Source organism: Cyprinodon tularosa, unplaced genomic scaffold, assembly GCF_016077235.1.
Source record: "Cyprinodon tularosa strain WSP-4 unplaced genomic scaffold, ASM1607723v1 ctg1280, whole genome shotgun sequence".
NCBI classification, from domain to species: Eukaryota; Metazoa; Chordata; class Actinopteri; order Cyprinodontiformes; family Cyprinodontidae; genus Cyprinodon; species Cyprinodon tularosa.
In genome coordinates, this window is record NW_024038093.1 from 24,909 (window position 1) to 45,047 (window position 20,139).

General features: G+C 44.6%; 1 protein-coding gene across 1 annotated transcript; it reads right to left on the reverse strand.

The window, feature by feature from the left end:
- Nucleotides 1-4,641: 4,641 nt before the first annotated feature.
- On the reverse strand, nucleotides 4,642-16,593 carry zgc:153993 (uncharacterized protein LOC767645 homolog). The gene is made up of 6 exons (XM_038276846.1): nucleotides 16,383-16,593; nucleotides 12,139-12,187; nucleotides 10,458-10,619; nucleotides 6,849-6,981; nucleotides 5,361-5,465; nucleotides 4,642-5,277 (listed from the first exon to the last, which is right to left on the reverse strand). The coding sequence occupies exons 1-6, from the start codon at nucleotides 16,429-16,431 to the stop codon at nucleotides 5,179-5,181; spliced, it is 597 nt and encodes a 198-aa protein (XP_038132774.1). The 5' UTR covers nucleotides 16,432-16,593; the 3' UTR covers nucleotides 4,642-5,178.
- Nucleotides 16,594-20,139: the final 3,546 nt, after the last annotated feature.

The following is a 20,139-nucleotide window of genomic DNA, read 5'->3' on the forward strand; positions in this document are numbered from 1 at the left end:
CCGGACCTACCTGCTAGCTAATCCATACTCACCTGCAGGCTAACCCGGACCCACCTGTTGGCTAACCCTGACCCACCTGCTGGCTAACCGGGATCCACCTGCTGGCTAATCCAGACCCACCTGCTGGCTAATCCATACTCACCTGGTGGCTAACCCGGACCCACCTGCTGGCTAATCCATACTCACCTTGTGGCTAACCCGGACCCACCTGCTGGCTAACCGGGATCCACCTGCTGGCTAATCCAGACCCACCTGCTGGCTAATCCATACTCACCTGGTGGCTAACCCGGACCCTCCTGCTGGCTAACCCTGACCCACCTGCTGGCTAATCCAGACCCACCTGCTGGCTAATCCGGACCTACCTGCTAGCTAATCCATACTCACCTGCAGGCTAACCCGGACCCACCTGTTGGCTAACCCTGACCCACCTGCTGGCTAATCCATACTCACCCGGTGGCTAACCCGGACCCTCCTGCTGGCTAACCCTGACCCACCTGCTGGCTAATCCAGACCCACCTGCTGGCTAATCCGGACCTACCTGCTAGCTAATCCATACTCACCTGCAGGCTAACCCGGACCCACCTGTTGGCTAACCCTGACCCACCTGCTGGCTAACCGGGATCCACCTGCTGGCTAATCCAGACCCACCTGCTGGCTAATCCATACTCACCTGGTGGCTAACCCGGACCCACCTGCTGGCTAATCCATACTCACCTGGTGGCTAACCCGGACCCACCTGCTGGCTAACCGGGATCCACCTGCTGGCTAACCCTGACCCACCTGCTGGCTAACCGGGATCCACCTAGGGTGGCCAGATGTCCGGCTTTAGGGCGGACAGTCCGGATTTTCATTGCACTGTCCGGCGTCCGGCGCCGCATCCAGCCGGACGTGTATTTGCCCTCCTTTACCCCCAGATTCCACATACTCCGTCAGTGCTCCGCTCCGCTCAAGTATGTCGTGCGGAGTACTTGTCTGTCATGTAAATCAATGAGAGCTGTTCCACATCCTCCACTACTCCTCCGCACGTCTCTGTCCACGTACGTCTTCTCTGTCCTTCACCGTCAAAATACGGAACTGAGCTCTTTTTGGCTCCGCTCCCGTCAGTCCAGATCAAGACCCGCAATTGCAATCGCACCAAACAGGATAAAGAATGTAGAGAAGACCCGGTTTGTCAAATTAAATTATAGTAAAAACAGGTCGGTTACTAGAAATTAGAGCATAGTTCGTATATATTCCCAAAATTAAGAGCAATTAATTAAATAACTGGATGCAGACTATTGGTGCTTCAACAGACCAAAAAATTCTTATTGCAGGAATGGATGAAGAGATGATGAGTTTGGAAGCGGAGAACAAACATAGTTCATACAAACTATGGATGATCCTGTTTATTCCTGTTACAAAAATCCACAACAGAAAGAAAATATTTGGGCATAAACTGAACATCTGCTGGATGATGATGGGGATTTTTTTTAATATGTCATATTAAATTAAACGTTCACAGGGTTTATACCGGAATGAGGAACTCTAATTTAATGCTCTTTTAATGCTATTAGAAATAATTTTAATTTCATCAACAAGTATCATGTACACAAGTTATTAGTATACATGAAATAAGGAGCTGTAAGCACTGTTCCATGACTCAAGTTTGTATATATATACCTATATATATATATATCTATATATATATATATAGATATATATATATATAGATAGATAGATAACATGGTGAAATCATCTTTACTCTCGACAGGCTGCAGCCATGTCACAAATTCCTCTTTTCCAGCCACTTTTTGACATATGTATTGTCCTATTCTCTAGCTCTCTCTCCGCCTCAAGCTTATTTTCCAAACAACTGCTTTATGATCAATTGCAGCAGTTCTGCTCAAATTAATCGTGTCAAAAAATAGTCACTTTTTAAACACCACAATGTATTAAATAAATACAAATGCTGGGAACCAATTCTTTTTTTTACATCTCTTTAATATTTTGTTCTATTCAACTACACAAGCATCATCTTTAAACTACTAAGAATTGTACTATAAATGTGACTTTACCCGATTCTTATGTACACCGTAGTAATTTATTGATATGCTGCACAATGTCCTCCTTTTTGGTGCTATAGAAATGGCCACCCTAGATCCACCTGCTGGCTAATCCAGACCCACCTGCTGGCTAATCCATACTCACCTGCTGGCTAACCCGGACCCACCTGCTGGCTAACCCGAACCCACCTGCTGGCTAAACCGGACTCACTTGCTGGCTAACCCTGACCCACCTGCTGGCTAATCCAGATCCACCAGCTGACTAACCCTGACCCACCTGCTGGCTAATCCATACTCACTTACTGGCTAACCCTGACCCACCTGCTGGCTAATCCGGACTCACTTGCTGGCGGACCCTGACCCACCTGCTGGCTAATCCGGACTCACCTGCACTCACTGCATGTTGTCCGAAGACAGTGTCTAATTTCACTTGCACCGCTTCTCCTGTTAATATGGTAAAGGCCTCCGGAGCGTCCGGCTCCAGGCTGCACGTGATCCAAATGAGCCAATGAGCTGCCAGTCTGGGTTGCTGCTGCTGCTACTTTTAGACACAGCAGGCAAACCTGTGGCAAGCCGGGCGATGGGAAAGAAGGAGAAGACAAGGAGAAAAAGAGAGCAGAGAAAGTGTGGACTGCTGGAAGAACTGCGGTGAACTGGTGAAAGAAAAGTGAAATGGCGTGCTCAAAGATGACCCTGCACATTTAGAGGATGTTTGGCTCAACCTGCTGCTGTGAAGCAGGATTCTCCACCATGAACAGAATCAACAATAAATCTGGATGCCGGCTCAAAATTAGCACCTTGATATGTGCTTGAGAATGACTTAGTCTCTGGTTAAACCCAGGTTTAAAGCCTTGCAGGGCAGCATAAAGCCCACTGCCAACATTAAGACAGAAAAAAGAAAGAAAAGAACAAAAGATCAGTTCAGGTGTTTGAGAAAATATGGGAATCAGGAAATTGTCTATAAACCAAACTGAACAATTGTTGTTCTCTATAAAAAAAAAAAAAAAAAACACTTTAGATTTAAAACTGGGAGAAAAAAAAATTTATTTAAAATTTCAATGTATATCATGGATGCATAAACACCAAATTTTATTTCAATGTTTTCATCACTCTGTTTCATTCCATCTCTGTTGTTATGCTGCCATAGGCTTACCTAACATTACAGGCATGTGAATCCCTGAAAATATTTTCATTATGGCATCCTACCAGCCTTTTTTTATTTTTAAATGTTAACAAACCCATATATGCTTTTAATACTTTAAATTTTAAGTTGGTACTTTACTACAGTAAACCTTAAAGTTAAGCATTCTTTTAGTTTTCCTTTTCCTCACCTGGTTTAGCCCAACCTTACGGGAGCAGAAATGTTTCGCTCTCTTATAGCAGGTGCATCTCACCTGCTGTTCTGTCCAGATGGAGGATATTGGCTGAGCTGCTGTCTTCATGTATAGATGATCCTCCTGGTTCTGTCTTTCAGTGGTTAACACTTTCTCTCCTCTAGACAGCTATTGGCTGGGATTTTACTGTCACTGACTTCATGTTCTCCTCTTTCAGGTTTTAGTCCTGAATACTGGCTGAGGGTTTATCTGCATAGATTTCTCTCTTCTGGCGGGGCACCGTCATGTTGCAGTAGTCTGAGCGGTGACATCACAGGGTTGGTTGGAGCTTCAGCGCAGCTGCCTTCCAGTCAATGAGTCGATGCAATCAGCTGGTTTTCCTTAGATAGAAAACTTTGAATCAATCTGACTGGATGATCTGGTTGAACTGGAAAGTGACCTGAGATGACATGATGTGAATTGGTGCTATAGAAATAAACTGAATTGATTTAGCAGTTAATACACTGATGATAGCGGGGATACATCAAAACCGTAAAACTCTTTAAGAAATTTGCTTTGATGGATACAGAAGCTGAAGTCCCATCGCTTATGCTAGTCTGGTGAGCTAGCGTTCCATCCAACAGTCAGCTGCAGCCTCAAGCTGCTCCAAGTGTTTTTAATGTCACTGCATGCCCCTCAGGAGTGAAGATAGAGATGTTTCTAGATGTTGGAGCTTGGCCTGTTTTCCAGTGTAGTCCTGTTTCTCTGACTGTGACTAACTGGATGTGCTCTCTTCATCCGCTGACATGGGAGCTGGCTCAGAGCTCGTCTGCCTGGCTTTGTGTTTTATCGACGAGGCCGCCTGTGGAGCTGGTTGACAGTTGCCTTTTGTATCTATGCTTCTTTTTCTATGTCTGCTTCTGTCTCCTTGAACCCCAGTCAGGGGACAGAAGCAGACATAAAATTAAATAAAAGTAATCCCTGAAACACAGTAATCCTGCTTCGTGGTTCAGGCCTCTGGGCAGTTTCAGAGGTCTGTGATCAGGCCTGATTAAATCAAAACTAGGGGTTTAAATAAGACTCCTCCAATCAGTGAGCAGAAAAAAGTTCACACCATGTAGTTCTGCCACAATGAAATGATCTGCAGCAGTTCAAGTCTCATTTATTTTCAAATTAAAAACTTGCAACAAATTTATCCTCTATGAAATTTATCTTTTAAAATACTTTTTAACCGAGTGATCCCTGAGCAGCAGAAGACCCACCTAAGGAGGACTGGAACCGCTTTGTTAAATACTTGCACCTTAAAGCATCTCTGTTTATTAAAAGAAACACCTTAATAAGGATTCATTAGAAAATGTCTCCCTGAGATTTTCATTGCAAGGATGGAGTGAAAAGGTGAACTCTGGTGCCCAGTTCTCAACGGGGAAAGAAACGATCAGCGCTTTCAGCCGCTGCTGCAGCCATGCCCATAAAGGTCCGTCAGATTAAACGGCAAAGCCGGCAGGCTTAATTCTAGCTACCATAAAGTCTGTATTTTACTGAAACCCAGGAGAACCTCCAACTTGTGCAGCAAGCTCCCACACAGCTGATGGTTGCAGGATCTCCAATCAGGAAAACAGAAGTTAGATGCTAACATTTGATGTGATGAGCACTGAAGCAGGACAGACCTCAGTGTTGCACCAGGTCACTTATTGCATCTATCTATCCATCTAAACACATTTATATATCGATTTCAGAACTATTTCAGGTTGAGGAATGATTGTTGAAGTTGGAGGAACTGTCCTTGTCAGCATCCTGCATGTCTCCAGGAAAGGCTGCGGCTCTCAGCGTTTCGATCTGTAGTAAACAAATGTTGCTATGACAACAACCGACGCAGCAATGATGGCAGTCCTCCATCGGGAGAAGCTTTGGATCACGCCAACCTAGAGCACCAAGAGGGAGCAGGTTAGCAGCTTTGATCAGCAGATGGAGCTAGACGCCAAGCGGGGGAGGTCCAATCACTCACCCATCCTCCCTGCTGCACCAGCCAGGGGTAAAGCAGCTCTCTGATCACCTGAAGGACCCAGCTGGTCACCATCCGGATGTTCTCCAGGTGGTTGGTGGTCAGAGCCTGGAAACAAAGCAGGGTTAGACATCAGCTAGACGTGAGCTTCATGTTTCTGGAATGTTCCCTCAACCAAAGGCTGGAATAGCTTAATTTGATGAGAATCTTCATCAGTGGTTAAAAGCAGGGGGGGGGATTTACCATTAGGCAATTCTAGGCAGCGTTCTAGGCCCCTAAGTTCCTGGGGGCCCCATAAAACAGTTTCCATGTATGGTTAATACAAATATTCCTTATTTCTGCACATTAATTATATTTTTGATACAAATCCTTTAACTAAAATACCATCAGAACGCTGATAATATTAAGTGTGTCTCAGCCCCCCCCTTCAGTGTCCACCATATTGGATCAGTCCATTTGCTGCACATGTTCAGAAAGGTCCAAACAGACAGCAGCAAACCATTTGAAAACAAACGATGCAAAGAGCAGTGTTGCCAACTTAGCGCTTTAGTCGCTATATTTAGCCACTTTTCAGACCCCTCTAGCACTTTGATTTCTAAAAAGCTCCTAGCGCCAAATCTAGAGACTTTTTTCTGCTACTGGAGACTTTGGAGACAACATCTAAAAGCAGCGAACTCTGCTCTCCAGAGCAAGTAGATTGGTAACCCCGCCTCCTGCTCTCCTCTATCTTGTCTGCTGTCATGATTCATGCAGCTATTATTTCATCCAAATGAAAAATGGAGAACAGATAAGCAGATCATGGCTTGTCTACAGTGAAAAGAAGGACTGGGTTATTTACTTTGGCCTTTTTGGAAACACAGGAAGGATCAATCAGCTAAGTGAGCTTAGTGCTTGAAAAAAATCTTTCATTCCTTTAGAGACAGCATGAAAAGTCAGCTGAGTACAAAAAATAGAGAGGAAAACAACAAGAAAAGGGACAAGGAGATAGGGACAAAACCTAGAACAGATAATGGATGTCTTTTCTATTGACATTTCTCTATCTGGAGAATCAATCTGTTTTATGAGTTGTATTCTCCATTCAGAGGGCCCCCTGCCTGTCTTTGCCTAGGGCCCCACATTTGCTAAATCCGCCCCTGGTTAAAGGCTACAAACATGAATATTAAAGTAACATTCTCATCCTTCATAACTGGAAATCAGGGTTTCATCATAAAGAAAAATGAATGGATTTAAAATCTTCTGATACAAACTGCTGCCACCTAGTGGAGATGCTGAAACCAAGACCAGAGAGCCGATCCTCTGAAGCAACCTGCAGCCTGAGCAATGAGACCAATCTAAGCCACTTCAATCTGGAACTGACATTTTACTCATGATATTATGACTTCCCTATCATAATATTAAGACTTTATCACCAAAATGGAAACACAGCTCTTTCAGTAGGACTGTTGTCCATCCGGATTGTTGATCTGACAGACGGAGGAAAGAGGAAGTTACCCTGTAAATGAGTCTGTAGGCCAGATGGAAGAGAGACACCACTCTCCCCCAGTTGATGCCGTCCATAAAGATGCTTCTGGCCACGATCATGAAGACTTCCTTGGCGCAGTTTAGCTGAACCTGGTTGATGAGCCTGGCAGAAGGAAAATGGGTCGTTAAGAACCAGAAATGTGACAGAAGTGACACTGAGGTCCACCTACTCAGAACCATGAAACTGAAGCTGGGCTAAACCTGATGGCCAGCAGGGAGGCCCAAAATTGACACTCTGACCATTACATATACAAGCAGAAATTTTTTAGAAAATATTTGTGAGAAAAATATTTAATATTAGAGTAATTAAATATAGATATATCCATCCATCCATCCTCTAACACGATCAATCCTAAGTGGGGTCGTGAGGGGTCTACAGCTGTCAATGGGCGACAGGCGGGGTAACGTATATATATATATATATATATATACACACACACACACTACCGTTTAAAAGTTTGGGGTCACATTAAAATGTCCTTATTTTTGAAGGAAAAGCACTGTACTTTTCAATGAAGATAACTTTAAACTAGTCTTAACTTTAAATAAACAAACTCCATACATTGCTAATGTGGTAAATGACTATTCTGTGGAACAGAATAGTCTATTCTATTCCTGTGGAACCAACTACCAGTTTTAGTCCGTGAGGCAGACACCCTGTCTACTTTTAAGGCTAGGCTTAAAACTTTCCTTTTTGATAAAGCTTATAGTTAGGGTGGCTCAGGTTATCCTGAGCTATCTCTATAGTTATGCTGCTATAGGCTTAGACTTTTGGAGGACATAGGGACCCCCATTTCATCATTCTGCTTCATTCTCTCTCTGTTCTCCTATTCTGCAGAATCTGTTAGTTCAATCTCTAACCTTCTGCTCTCTCTGCTTTTCCTCAGAGTAGCTTTGCCTCGTCTGTTCCTGTTTGGCTGTGACGTCATCCTGGAAAGAAACATCAGCTGTGCTGCTTCTATCAACACCCTTGTTTATAGATGTTGGAGATCGGCCTGTTTTCCAGTGTGGTCCTGTTTCTCTGACCGTGACTGAGTGGATGTGCTCTCTTCGTCCTCTGGCATGGGAGCTGCCTTGGAGCTCGTCTGCCTGGCTGTGTGTTTCCTGGACGGGGCCGCCTTTTACAGCTGCTTTTTGTATCTCTGCTTCTGTCTCCTTGAACCCCAGTCGGCCTCGGCAGATGGCCGCTCACACTGAGCCTGGTTCTGCTGGAGGTTTCTTCCTGTTAAAAGGGAGTTTTTCCTCTCCACTGTCGCTACAAGCATGCTTAGTGTGGGGGATTGTATTTGAGTCAATGAGTCAATGCAATCAACTGGTTTTCCTTAGATAGAAAACTTTGTATCAATTTGACTGTATGATCTGGTTGAACTGTAAAGTGCCTTGAGATGACATGTGTTGTGAATTTGGCGCTATATAAATAAACTGAATTGAATTGAATTATTCTAGCTGCCAATGTCTGGTTTTTGTACAATATCTACATAGGTGTATAGAGGCCCATTTCCAGCAACTATGACTCCAGTGTGATAGTTGCTGGAGTTGCAACTATCACTCCAGTGTTCTAATGGTACAATGTGTTTGCTCATTAGCTCAGAAGGCTAATTGATGATTAGAAAACCCTTATGCGATCATGTTCACACATCTGAAAACAGTTAAGCTCGTTACAGAAGCTACAAAACTGACCTTCCTTTGAGCAGATTGAGTTTCTGGAGCATCACATTTGTGGGGTCATGGTGGTGAATAAGTGTGACTTTTCAGGAAAACACAAAAGTGTTTGGGTGACCCAAAACTTTTAAACAGTAGTAAATATATATATATATATATATATGCCCCGTCCGTGGCAGCCAGGGCTAAGGTCCGCCAGGGCTAATGACGGCCCCGTCCGCGGCAGCCAGGGCTAATGTCGGCCCCGTCCGCGGCAGCCAGGGCTAACGTCGGCCCCGTCCGCAGCAGCCAGGGCTAAAGTCAGCCAGGGCTAATGTCGGCCCCGTCCGCGGCAGCCAGGGCTAACGTCTGCCCCGTCCGCGGCAGCCAGGGCTAATGTCGGCCCCGTCCGCGGCAGCCAGGGCTAACGTCGGCCCCGTCCGCTTCCGCAGCAGCCAGGGCTAACGTCGGCGCCGTCCACATCCGTGGCAGCCAGAGCTAACGTGGGCCAGGGCTAACGTTGGCCCCGTCCGCGGCAGCCAGGGCTAATGTCCGCCAGGGCTAATGTCGGCCCCGTCCGCGGCAGCCAGGGCCAACGTCGGCCCCGTCCGCAGCAGCCAGGGCTAAAGTCAGCCAGGGCTAACGTCTGCCCCGTCCGCGGCAGCCAGGGCTAACGTCAGCTAGGTCTAACGTCAGCCCCGTCCGCGGCAGCCAGGGCTAACGTCGGCCCCGTCCGCATCCGCGGCAGCCAGGGCTAACGTCTGCCCCGTCCGCGGCAGCCCCGTCCGCGGCAGCCAGGGCTAACGTCGGCCCCTTCCGCATCCGCAGCAGCCAGGGCTAACGTCGGCCCTGTGCAAATCCGCGGCAGCCAGAGCTAACGCCGGCCAGGGCTAACGTCGGCCCCGTCCGCATCCGCGGCAGCCAGGGCTAACGTCGGCCTTGTCCGCAGCAGCCAGGGCTAACGTCTGCCCCGTCCGCGGCAGCCAGGGCTAACGTCAGCCAGGTCTAACATCGGCCCCGTCCGCGGCAGCCAGGGCTAACGTCGGCCCCTTCCGCATCCGCGGCAGCCAGGGCTAACGTCGGCCTCGTCCGCGGCAGCCAGGGCTAACGTCGGCCCCGTCCGCGGCAGCCAGGGCTAACGTCGGCCCCGTCCGCGGCAGCCAGGGCTAACGTCGGCCCCGTCCGCGGCAGCCAGGGCTAACGTTGGCCCCATCCGCATCCGCGGCAGCCAGGGCTAACGTTGGCCCCGTCCGCGGCAGCCAGGGCTAACGATGGCCTGTTAGATGAACATGCTCCATCTGTTCTGGTTCTAGATGCTGCACAGACTCGTTAAGTAGAGCTTTGCTTTATAGAATGATTTTCATTTTAATAACTTTTCATAATCTTTTGTAGGAGGGGGCAATATATCGAATATACTCGATGTATCTCAAGTTTTCCCAGGTATGATAAGTTAGTAAGATAGTTAAACTGACTCGAGCCATCGAGTACAAATGCATGACGACATTAAGCCGCCTGCATCTATTTCACTGAGTTTTATTTTTCCCAAACACTTAATAGGAATTAATTCTATGTTTCTTGCTAACATGAGATTGGTTGATGCAGTGACGATCCTTGAGACAACATCTGCTGTGGATCAGTGCTCTATAAACAGGTGAGCCTGGTTCTGCTGGAGGTTTCTTCCTGTTCAAAGGGAGTTTTTCCTCTCCACTGTCGCTACAAGCATGCTTAGTGTGAGGGATTACTGGAGAGTCAATGAGTCAATGCAATCAACTGGTTTTCCTTAGATAGAAAACTTTGTATCAATTTGACTGTATGATCTGGTTGAACTGTAAAGTGCCTTGAGATGACATGTGTTGTGAATTTGGCGCTATATAAATAACTGAATTGAATTGATTGAATTGAGGTGGGGTTGACCGCTAATGGGAGCTAACCGCTTACCGCTGGAACTCTGCGTTTCTATTCAGGTCATCTGCTATTTTCAACAGCTGATCCACCACTTCCTTCACTTCCGGGTCATCCAGTTCATGCGGCCTTCCTCCCAGGTCCTCAGAGACCACATGGCGGTCGGGGTCCTCCGTGTTTATACGCTCTACCACGTACCTAGAAAATATCCACCCGCCCCCAAACAAAGAGATCCATCAGGTTAGATCAGGTGGAGGACACAGATACAGGAAAAGGCTTGGCTTTGATCTCCCCAGAGTCAAGGAACTATACAGAAAGCAAAATGAAAAACGGTTTTCAATCATTAATCAACCAGAACTTCAGGTTTTGGGCTCCGCCCATTGATTAGACAGGCTCTATCCTGTTGCTGCTGTTAAAAAACAAACACTAATCTAAATAAAGATAATCAGTTGTTCAAGGGGGCATCTGTGATGTGTGGCCTAATCCATGTTATATTGAAGAACTACTCCTGGATAACAAAAACGACACGACTGTGTAACATATATACTAAGGCTAGGCTTAAAACTTTCCTTTTTGATAAAGCTTCTAGTTAGAGTGGCTCAGGTTATCCTGAGCTATCTCTATAGTTCTGCTGCTATAGGCTTAGACTGCTGGAGGACATAGGGACCCCCATTTCATCATTCTATCTCTATTCTCCCACCCTGCAGAATCTGTTAGTTCAATCTCTAACGTTCTGCTCTCTCTGCTTTTTCTCATAGTAGCTTCATCTGGTCTGTTCCTGTTTGGCTGTGACTCCATCCTGGAGAGAAATATCAGCTGTGCTGCTGCCATCAACACCTTTGTTTCTAGATGCTGGAGCTTGGCCTGTTTTCCAGTGTAGTCCTGTTTCTCTGACTGACTAACTGGATGTGCTCTCTTCATCCTCTGACATGGAAGCTGGCTCGGAGCTCGTCTGCCTGGATGTGTGTTTCCTGGACCGGGCTTTTTGTATCTATGCTTCTTTTTCTATGTCTGCTTCTGTCTCCTTGAACCCCAGTCGGCCTCAGCAGATGGCCGCTCACACTGAACCTGGTTCTGCTGGAGGTTTCTTCCTGTTCAAAGGGAGTTTTTCCTCTCCACTGTCGCTGCAAGCATGCTTAGTGTGAGGGATTGCTGAAGAGTCAATGAGTCGATGCAATCAGCTGGTTTTCCTTAGATAGAAAACTTTTAACCAGTCTTAGTGGATGATCTGGTTGAACTGTCTCTATAAAGTGACCTGAGATGACTTGTGTTGTAAATTGGTGCTATAGAAATGAACTGAATAAAATTGAATATATTAGGAAATTAATAGATTAGCTGTGTTTATTGATAAAAAAAAAAACATGAATTAATGACCCATTGGTTTGTCATTAGTGTGACGCTGACTGAACCTATAAACTGAGCCTGGCTGTTAGCCTGGAGTGGAGCAAGCTATCTGCACCAGCCAATCACCATGGCAACTAATGTCCTACTGCCTTGGTGAAACCCAGCTGAGGCGTAAATAAGCCAGGATGCCCTGAGAACCCTGACTTATGTCGGTTTGATGAACTCAGTGGAGAGAACAGCAGCAGGGAAAGGATCCAGTCCGGTCGGACCTCCCTGATGCGCCGCAAACATGGCGCTTTGTCTGGCTGCTTGTTCTCAGACCTTTTAGATTCATAACAAAGAGAACAGAAAGATGTTGAGGAAAGAAACTCACCCCCTGAGCACCACCACTCCTTGCTCCAAGATGGGATCATCGATGACGTCTGAAAGAAGCACATTAACAGCTTAGCTTGACCTCAGGCTGCTTGCTGGCTGTTGTACGGCTGGAGAAGAACAGACCCTGAAAACTGGACCTACTGCTGTCCTATTTAGCACCACCTTTCATATAAATAGAAACCATTCCTCATCCTAACCCCGTCAGCTGGTGCAGCTGCACTGCAGCCGTCAGATGCAGGCATGCATCGGCTGTAGTGTTTGAATATGCAGATAGAACCTGGAGCTGCAGGATTTACAGGAAGGATGAAGCTGCAGCAGCTTTTCACAATAACCAGACACTTCGTTTAAAACTGCTTCCAAATGGATCCCGTGTCTCAGCAAACCACGAAAACAGAACAAACTAAAAGTTAGCAGCAGCTAGGATCCAGGGGGGGGATTTACCATTAAGAAATACTAGGCAGTTGCCTAAGGCCCAAAGTTCCTGGGGGGCCCATAGAACTCTATTTACATGTTACATGTGTTACATGTATTCACTGCAGCCTGCAGTGATCCATGGCAGTCTGAACAACACAGTCAGATTTTTTCCAGTGCGACCCAGGCTGCTTGGCTCTGTGGTCCTGAATTCGATACGAATCTGACCTTTTCAAACAGGAACCTGTGTTTGAACGGCCAGGTTCAGATTCATCGGACCTGAACGCCATTAATACCCGACAAAGGTCACTATTCTGCATCGTGCTACACAGAAGCAGGAAGCAAAACAACAATCATGGAGGATGATGATGCAGAGAGCAGCATTTATGTTTAACCGTCTTGAAAATATTCAGTTTTTAATATTGCGAATCGCTAGATCGCTAGATGAACTCCAGCACTACCATCCATGTTTACTTCCGTAAACACAGAGCACGCTGCCCTGTGATGTCATTACGTCCTCCACTGCGCATGCAGGACACTTGAGTTATATGACTGCAGTTCACGCAGGAGATCACATACAAGTCGCATATATTTGGAAATATAAACGGCAACATAAAGTTAACAAAAATCAGATTTCACAAAAAATCGGAATTGAGCATCAAGGCCTGCAGGGTGAACGTAGCCTTAAACATCCTTCATCCTCTGACATGGAGCTGGCTCGGAGCTCGTCTGCCTGGCTGTGTGTTTCCTGGACAGGGCCGCCTGTGGAGCTGGTTGACAGTTGCCTTTTGTATCTATGCTTCTTTTTCTATGTCAGCTTCTGTCTCCTTGAACCCCAGTCGGCCTCAGCAGATGGCCGCTCACACTGAGCCTGGTTCTGCTGGAGGTTTCTTCCTGTTCAAAGGGAGTTTTTCCTCTCCACTGTCGCTACAAGCATGCTTAGTGTGAGGGATTGCTGAAGAGTCAATGAGTCGATGCAATCAGCTGGTTTTCCTTAGATAGAAAACTTTGAATCAATCTGACTGGATAATCTGGTGAACTGGAAAGTGACCTGAGATGACATGATCGGAATTGGCGCTATGGAAATAAACTGAATAGAATATGAGTCACAGCAAAGGGTCTGAATACAATAAAACTGGTCCTATAGTCACTCTATTCCAGATGGAGTAATGTAACTAAAGTAATCCCTCCCTGGGATTATTAAAGTATTTCTGATTCCTGGTTGATGGGACAGGTGTTGTGAATGAAACTGTGCCCAGATTGAATGAGCTCCTGTGTGTCGCTGAATGTGTTCATTGATGACTGAAAGAGATCTTCTGCCTCCATTTATCTGTTTACTACAGTCTGTTCAATTCATGTTATTGTGGATTTAAAGACATTTCAATCAGTGGAAAAATTGCAGCAGGGAATATAAAAAAAAAGTCTAATCATCCAATACTTTCTCGACCCCAATGCAGTACCTCTGGGACCCTCTAGGGGTCACAGACCCCCTGTTGAAGAGCTCCGCTCTAAGAGTAGAAGTGGCAAACCTGGGTGCACCCTGAGGACTTGTTAATTCTCCTGTTACTGATGTCCTCCAGCAGTGTCAGTAATGCTTTCTGTTAGAGTACATTAATAACTATATAATAACATTGTAATAACAAAGCAAGTTACACTTTATTACTAGGGAACAAGAAAAACTAATAATTTTGGTATGCGCTGTGCTTCAAATTTTAGGCAGAAAGACGAAGTCTGACCTGATAGATTTGTAACCCTTATTAACAGTAACTCATATTCATTGAGCAGACAGCAATAAATGAATGAGTTATAACCTGGTAAAATGCTGTTTATTGCTTGTTACATAACAGAAAAATAAACCTAGAAGACAGCAAGCCAATCTACTAAACTTCTATTTATATGTAACCTGAGTTCAGTTTTATAATGCTTTACTTGCCTGATCATAGGTTCCAATTTACTCTGTAAGCCGTTGGTAGCTGGTGGCCGATAATAGAAACTATTATGTTGTTATCTAGTGGTAATTAACATTGTTACAAACAATTATAATAATTACATGCAGGTTATCATTTTGAAATGATGTACCTTCATCTTGAGGTAATTACCCCTCAAAAAATCTTCTTGTTTCAAAGTACTATAGTGTGATTTGCTTTGTCATTACCGTGTTATTACATGGTTATTATTGTAATGTGAAAGAAAGTGTTACCTGTGCATCATTTATAGAGCACTATAGATCTGCCACTGCTGTGAATGCTTCACACCTCGTCACAGTTTAATCACTGACAGCGTAAATCTGTGGGTCACATCAACGGGGACGGCTGCGGAGAAAACATTGAAATACTCTGCAGACGTTGATTACAGCCAATTAAGTTTTTGATAAAAATCCTTTGGCTAAAATGCCATCAGAACGCTGCTAATATTAAGTGTGTCTCAGCCCCCCCCCCCTTCAGTGTCCACCATATTGGATCAGTCCATTTGCTGCACATGTTCAGAAAGGTCCAAACAGACAGCCGCAAACCATTTGAAAACAAACACTGCAAAGAGCAGTGTTGCCAACTTAGCGCTTTAGTCGCTATATTTAGCCACTTTTCAGACCCCTCTAGCACTTTGATTTCTAAAAAGCTCCTAGCGCCAAATCTAGAGACTTTTTTCTGCTACTGGAGACTTTGGAGACAACATCTAAAAGCAGCGAACTCTGCTCTCCAGAGCAAGTAGATTGGTAACCCCGCCTCCTGCTCTCCTCTATCTTGTCTGCTGTCATGATTCATGTAGCTATTATTTCATCCAAATGAAAAATGGAGAACAGATAAGCAGATCATGGCTTGTCTACAGTGAAAAGAAGGACTGGGTTATTTACTTTGGCCTTTTTGGAAACACAGGAAGGAGCAATCAGCTAAGTGAGCTTAGTGCTTGGAAAAAATCTTTCATTCCTTTAGAGACAGCATGAAAAGTCAGCTGAGTACAAAACATAGAGAGGAAAACAAGAAGAAAAGGGACAAGAAGAGAGGGACAAAACCTAGAACAGATAATGGATGTCTAGTCTATTAACATTTCTCTATCTATATATTGGGTTTGTTCTATGTGTTGTCTTCTCCATTCAGAGGGGCCCCTGCCTGTCTTTGCCTAGGGCCCCACATTTTCTAAATCCGTCCCTGTCCAAAGAAGAGTTATTATTAGGGTCACTGGAAAAAATAAAAAACTGTTATCTGATTTTTTTTTTTTTAAATAAAGGAAAAAAGTCAGAATTGTGACTCTTTTTTTTTTACATTTTTAACTCAAAATGAAAAAGAAAACGTTTTTTTTATTGCCATTATCTTCTTCCACAGAAACCACATCTTTCAAAATATGGAGTGAACTGTCTTTTAAAGAAAGTTACCTCCACGTTGTATTTTTATAAACAGCTATAACCATTAAGGGAGTTTTTCTTTGATCTCTACTGATTAGTTGAAAGCATTTTGTTTCAGTTATATCTGTTCTTTTTTCAATCACCTTAAATCAGCTGTTCTTGTTCTGCTCTGGCCTGCATCAATAAACCTTGCAGATATAATCCAGGAATCATGGAAAGCAGAGGTTGTAGGTTCTATTCCCAGCCTGCAGCAGCAAACATCTTCCTGTTTCTGACCTCTGGAATCTGAGCTTCTTTGGTTTGTTTTCCTGTAGAAAAGCAGCAGAGAGGCGCTCCTATGGGGCCTCTGAAAACTTCACCGGGAAGTTTATGAAACCAGAACCGGAGCGGAGGGCCGGGGCCCCTCTGTGCTCTCCATGTTCAGATCTGAGGAGATCCTGGAGGTTCGGGCCCTTGGTTCTCCTGAATGAATCCCTAATGAACCCACATACCTTCTCCGCCCTCAGCGGCCTCCATTCCCTCCTCTCCTCGCTCAGCCATGGCTCCAAACTCTCCTCAGGGCCCCAGCTGGCTCCCAGAACCACCGGCAGCCGAGCAGAACCCACACGGAGCAAAGAGACCGGGTTAACTCGGAGGGACCGCCGGCGTCTGGTTTAATGTTTTAGTTTTCTTCATGGGCAGGAAGTAAGGCGGAAGTAGCGGCGCCCCCGCCTCCTTCCAGGAACGGACCAAGTTTGGTGAATCCAGCAGAACCAGGAAGAGCGAAATAATATCAGCAATAAAAACTATTTATCTAAATGCATTTAAAGAGAATAATAAAATCCCTGATTAAAGCTCTTTGTGTTTCATGACAACAATAAGTTATTTTTAACAGGAGGGGCTGTGAACATCTTTTTTTCTTTTTTCTAGAGATTTTTTTTTTCTTTTATTTGGAGAATAAAGTCTTAAAATCACGAGATGAAGTCACACAATTGCGAGAATAAAGTCGTAAAATTACGAGTGTAAAGTCGTAAAATTAAGAGATGAAGTCAAAATTGCGAGAATAAAGTCGTAAAATTACCAGATGAAGTCATAAAATTAAGAAAATAAAATCGTAAAATTATGAGTATAGAGTTGTAACTGTTGAGGTTTATGCTCTGATTTATGTTTTTATTTCACAGATTTGTAAATAGAAGTGATGTTTGAACTGGTTTTGTCACGTGGTATGAGTTCAGGTGGGTCGGATGTGCCCCGCCCCTCCTCTCTCAGAGCACGAACGCAACCAGAGTGTGGAGTCCTTGTTTTGCTGCCGAAATATATCCTTTGGGATACCGGGTCTAGCTGCTGTGTAGCCACTTCTGCTAACAGGTTATGGGCCCAGGTACACACAGAGACCCAAGTGAAGAGTACCAGAAGCGCAGGTGAACCACCGCTAAGGAAAGACGTAACACACAGCACCATGAACAGAAGAACTACAGAAGGGAGTAACCGGTGGTCACATTTGGCTTTCGACGGAGATGCGGAGAAGTACGAGCTGTGGAGAGGCAAAGTTTCTTGGCCACCTTCGGTTACAAGGATTAAAGGACGTAGTTGTAAAGAAAGAAGAGGAAGACGGACAAGAAGAAGATGAAGACACGAAAAACGCAGAGGCGTATGCGGAGCTTATCCAATTCCTGGATGATACAAGTTTATCGCTAATAATGCGTGAAGCTGCTGATGATGGACGGAAGGCTCTGAGGATTTTGAGAGACTTTTATGCGGGCAAGGATAAACCTCGCATTATCAGTCTATATACAGAACTTACCTTACTGCAAAAAGTTGGCAGCAAAGATGTGACAAATTATGTTCTTAGAGCTGAGGCCGCTATAACAGCATTAAGAAATGCAGGTGAAACTATGAGTGATGGCCTGCTTATCACTATGATTCTGAAAGGACTGCCAGAGTCATTCAAACCATTCATCATTTATGTCACACAAAGTGAAGATAAAATGACTTTTTCTGACTTTAAATGCAAATTAAGGAGTTATGAAGACACAGAGAGAATACGCACGGCTGCCGCGGCGGTCAACGTCATGAAAGCACGGGTCCAATCAAGCCTAAAGCATGCACAGGTGCGGATGAATGACAGGAGAACAGACAGCGTCAACCAGGTGTGCTTCAGATGCGGACAACGGGGACACAGAGCTAAAATGTGCCACCGCAGGAAATGGTGCAATTTTTGTGAAAACTCCACACACCGAGAGGATGAATGCAGGAGAAGGCAAAGACAGGATGTGGCGTGGACAGCTGCTGAAGAAGAGGACGGTAAAGAATATGTTTTCTGGCTGAGTGATGCTGACCAGGAGATTGGGAGGAGTGATGGAACCAAACCCAAAGGTCTGATGGTGGATACCGGAGCAACCTCGCATATCATAGCAGATCTTGGCAGATTTAAAGATTTTGATGACAACTTCAAACCCGAGACACATTGCATCGAATTGGCTGATGGCACCAGATGCAATGGAGTGGCGAAAAGACGAGGAGATGCAGAGGTGTCTCTGATGGACAGCAGGGGGCGACACCACAAGACAATTCTTAAGCAGGCACTGTACATCCCCTCTTATCCACAAGACATTTTTTCTGTAAAAGCAGCCACAAAAAATGGGGCAACAGTGATCTTCAAGCAAGGACAAGATGCTTTGGTACACTGAGATGGAACAAAGTTCCCCATCAAAGAGCACAACAGACTGTACTATCTACAAACTGTGAGTAATGAATGCGATGACCAGTGTAAAGGTTCTTATGACATGCAAACCTGGCATGAAATTTTGTGGCATTGTAATTATAATGATATACAAAACTTACAGGGTGTTGTTGATGGAATGAACATAAAAGGTAATAATGAAAAACCAATTAAAGCAATGTGAAGTGTGTATTCAAGGTAAATTTGCCCAATGGAAGAACAGGGAACCATATAAAAGAGCTAGAGCTGCATTAGAGCTGGTTTACACAGATTTAGCCGGGCCAATAGATCCACAGTCCAGAGAGGTCTACAGATATGTGTTGTCATTTACCGATGACTTTTCAAGTGCAGTTTTTGTCTATTTCCTAAAATATAAAAATGATACTGTGCAGGCAACAGAAAAATTCTTTGCACACACAGCGCCCTACGGCAAGATAAAATGTATACGGTCCGATAATGGTACAGAATTTACTGGGAAGCTTTTCCAAATATTACTGAGTAAACATGGCATTAGACACGAGACATCAGCCCCGTATTCGCCACAGCAAAATGGCACTGCAGAGCGAAACTGGCGTACACTTTTTGACATTGCGAGATGTATGCTGATAGAGACCAACTTGTCTAAAACAATGTGGGTATACGCAGTTCAGACAGCGGCCCAAATAAGAAACAGGTGTTTTAATAGACGTACAGGGCAAACCCCTTATCAGATGATTCGTGGGAAAAGACCAAATTTATCCAGGATGCAGAAGTTTGGTTTAGCCTGTTTTGCCTACAAACAAGAAAAAGGAAAACTGGACTCAAGATGTGAGGAAGGAATTTTTGTAGGATATGACAAAAACAGCCCAGCCTACCTAATTTATTTACCTCACAAAGGTAAAGTCTTAAAACATAGACTAGTGAAGTTTTTAACTAAAAATGTGATGGAGCAAAAGACACAAACTGACATATTAGAAGATGAGTTTGACATACCTAATAGGATCACAAAACAAACAGATGAGTTTAAAGAGCCAAAACAGGAGGAATACACAGAGGAGGAAGAAATACTTGAAAAGAGTCCAGCTACTCTTTTAGAGGCGGAAAATAAAGATGATGCCATTTGTGATGCAGATCAAGATACAAAGCGTTACCCTTCTAGGCTAAGAAAAAGGCCAAATTACCCGAATGAATATGTAACAGAAAAAGAACTCGACGACCTAGTGTTAACAAATATTGATTATTGCTACAGGCTTCTGTGTGACGTACCTTTAACATTTGAACAAGCTGTACATTCTCCATACTCAAAAGAATGGAAAAAAGCAATGGATGAAGAAATGTTATCTCTTAGAGAAAACGATACATTCACTTTAACAACACTTCCTGCAGATGGAACTGACAAGTTCAAAGCTAGATACGTGGCAAAAGGATTTAGTCAGAAGAGGGGTATTGATTATGAAGAGACTTTCTCTCCTACTGCAAGTCTGACCAGTATTAGAGTTTTGATGCAGAAAGCAGCACAAGAAAACCTTATCTTGCACCAAATGGACGTTAAAACCGCTTATCTCCAT

Excerpts from the sequence above, each read along its gene's own strand:
- zgc:153993 (XM_038276846.1), bottom strand. The coding sequence starts at position 16,431 with ATGGCTGAGCGAGGAGAGGAGGGAATGGAGGCCGCTGAGGGCGGAGAA. Across the intron at positions 10,620-12,138 it reads GGAGTGGTGGTGCTCAGGGG|GTACGTGGTAGAGCGTATAA; the intron begins GTGAGTTTCTTT and ends GATATTTTCTAG. Across the intron at positions 5,466-6,848 it reads CCTACAGACTCATTTACAGG|GCTCTGACCACCAACCACCT; the intron begins GTAACTTCCTCT and ends CTTTGTTTCCAG.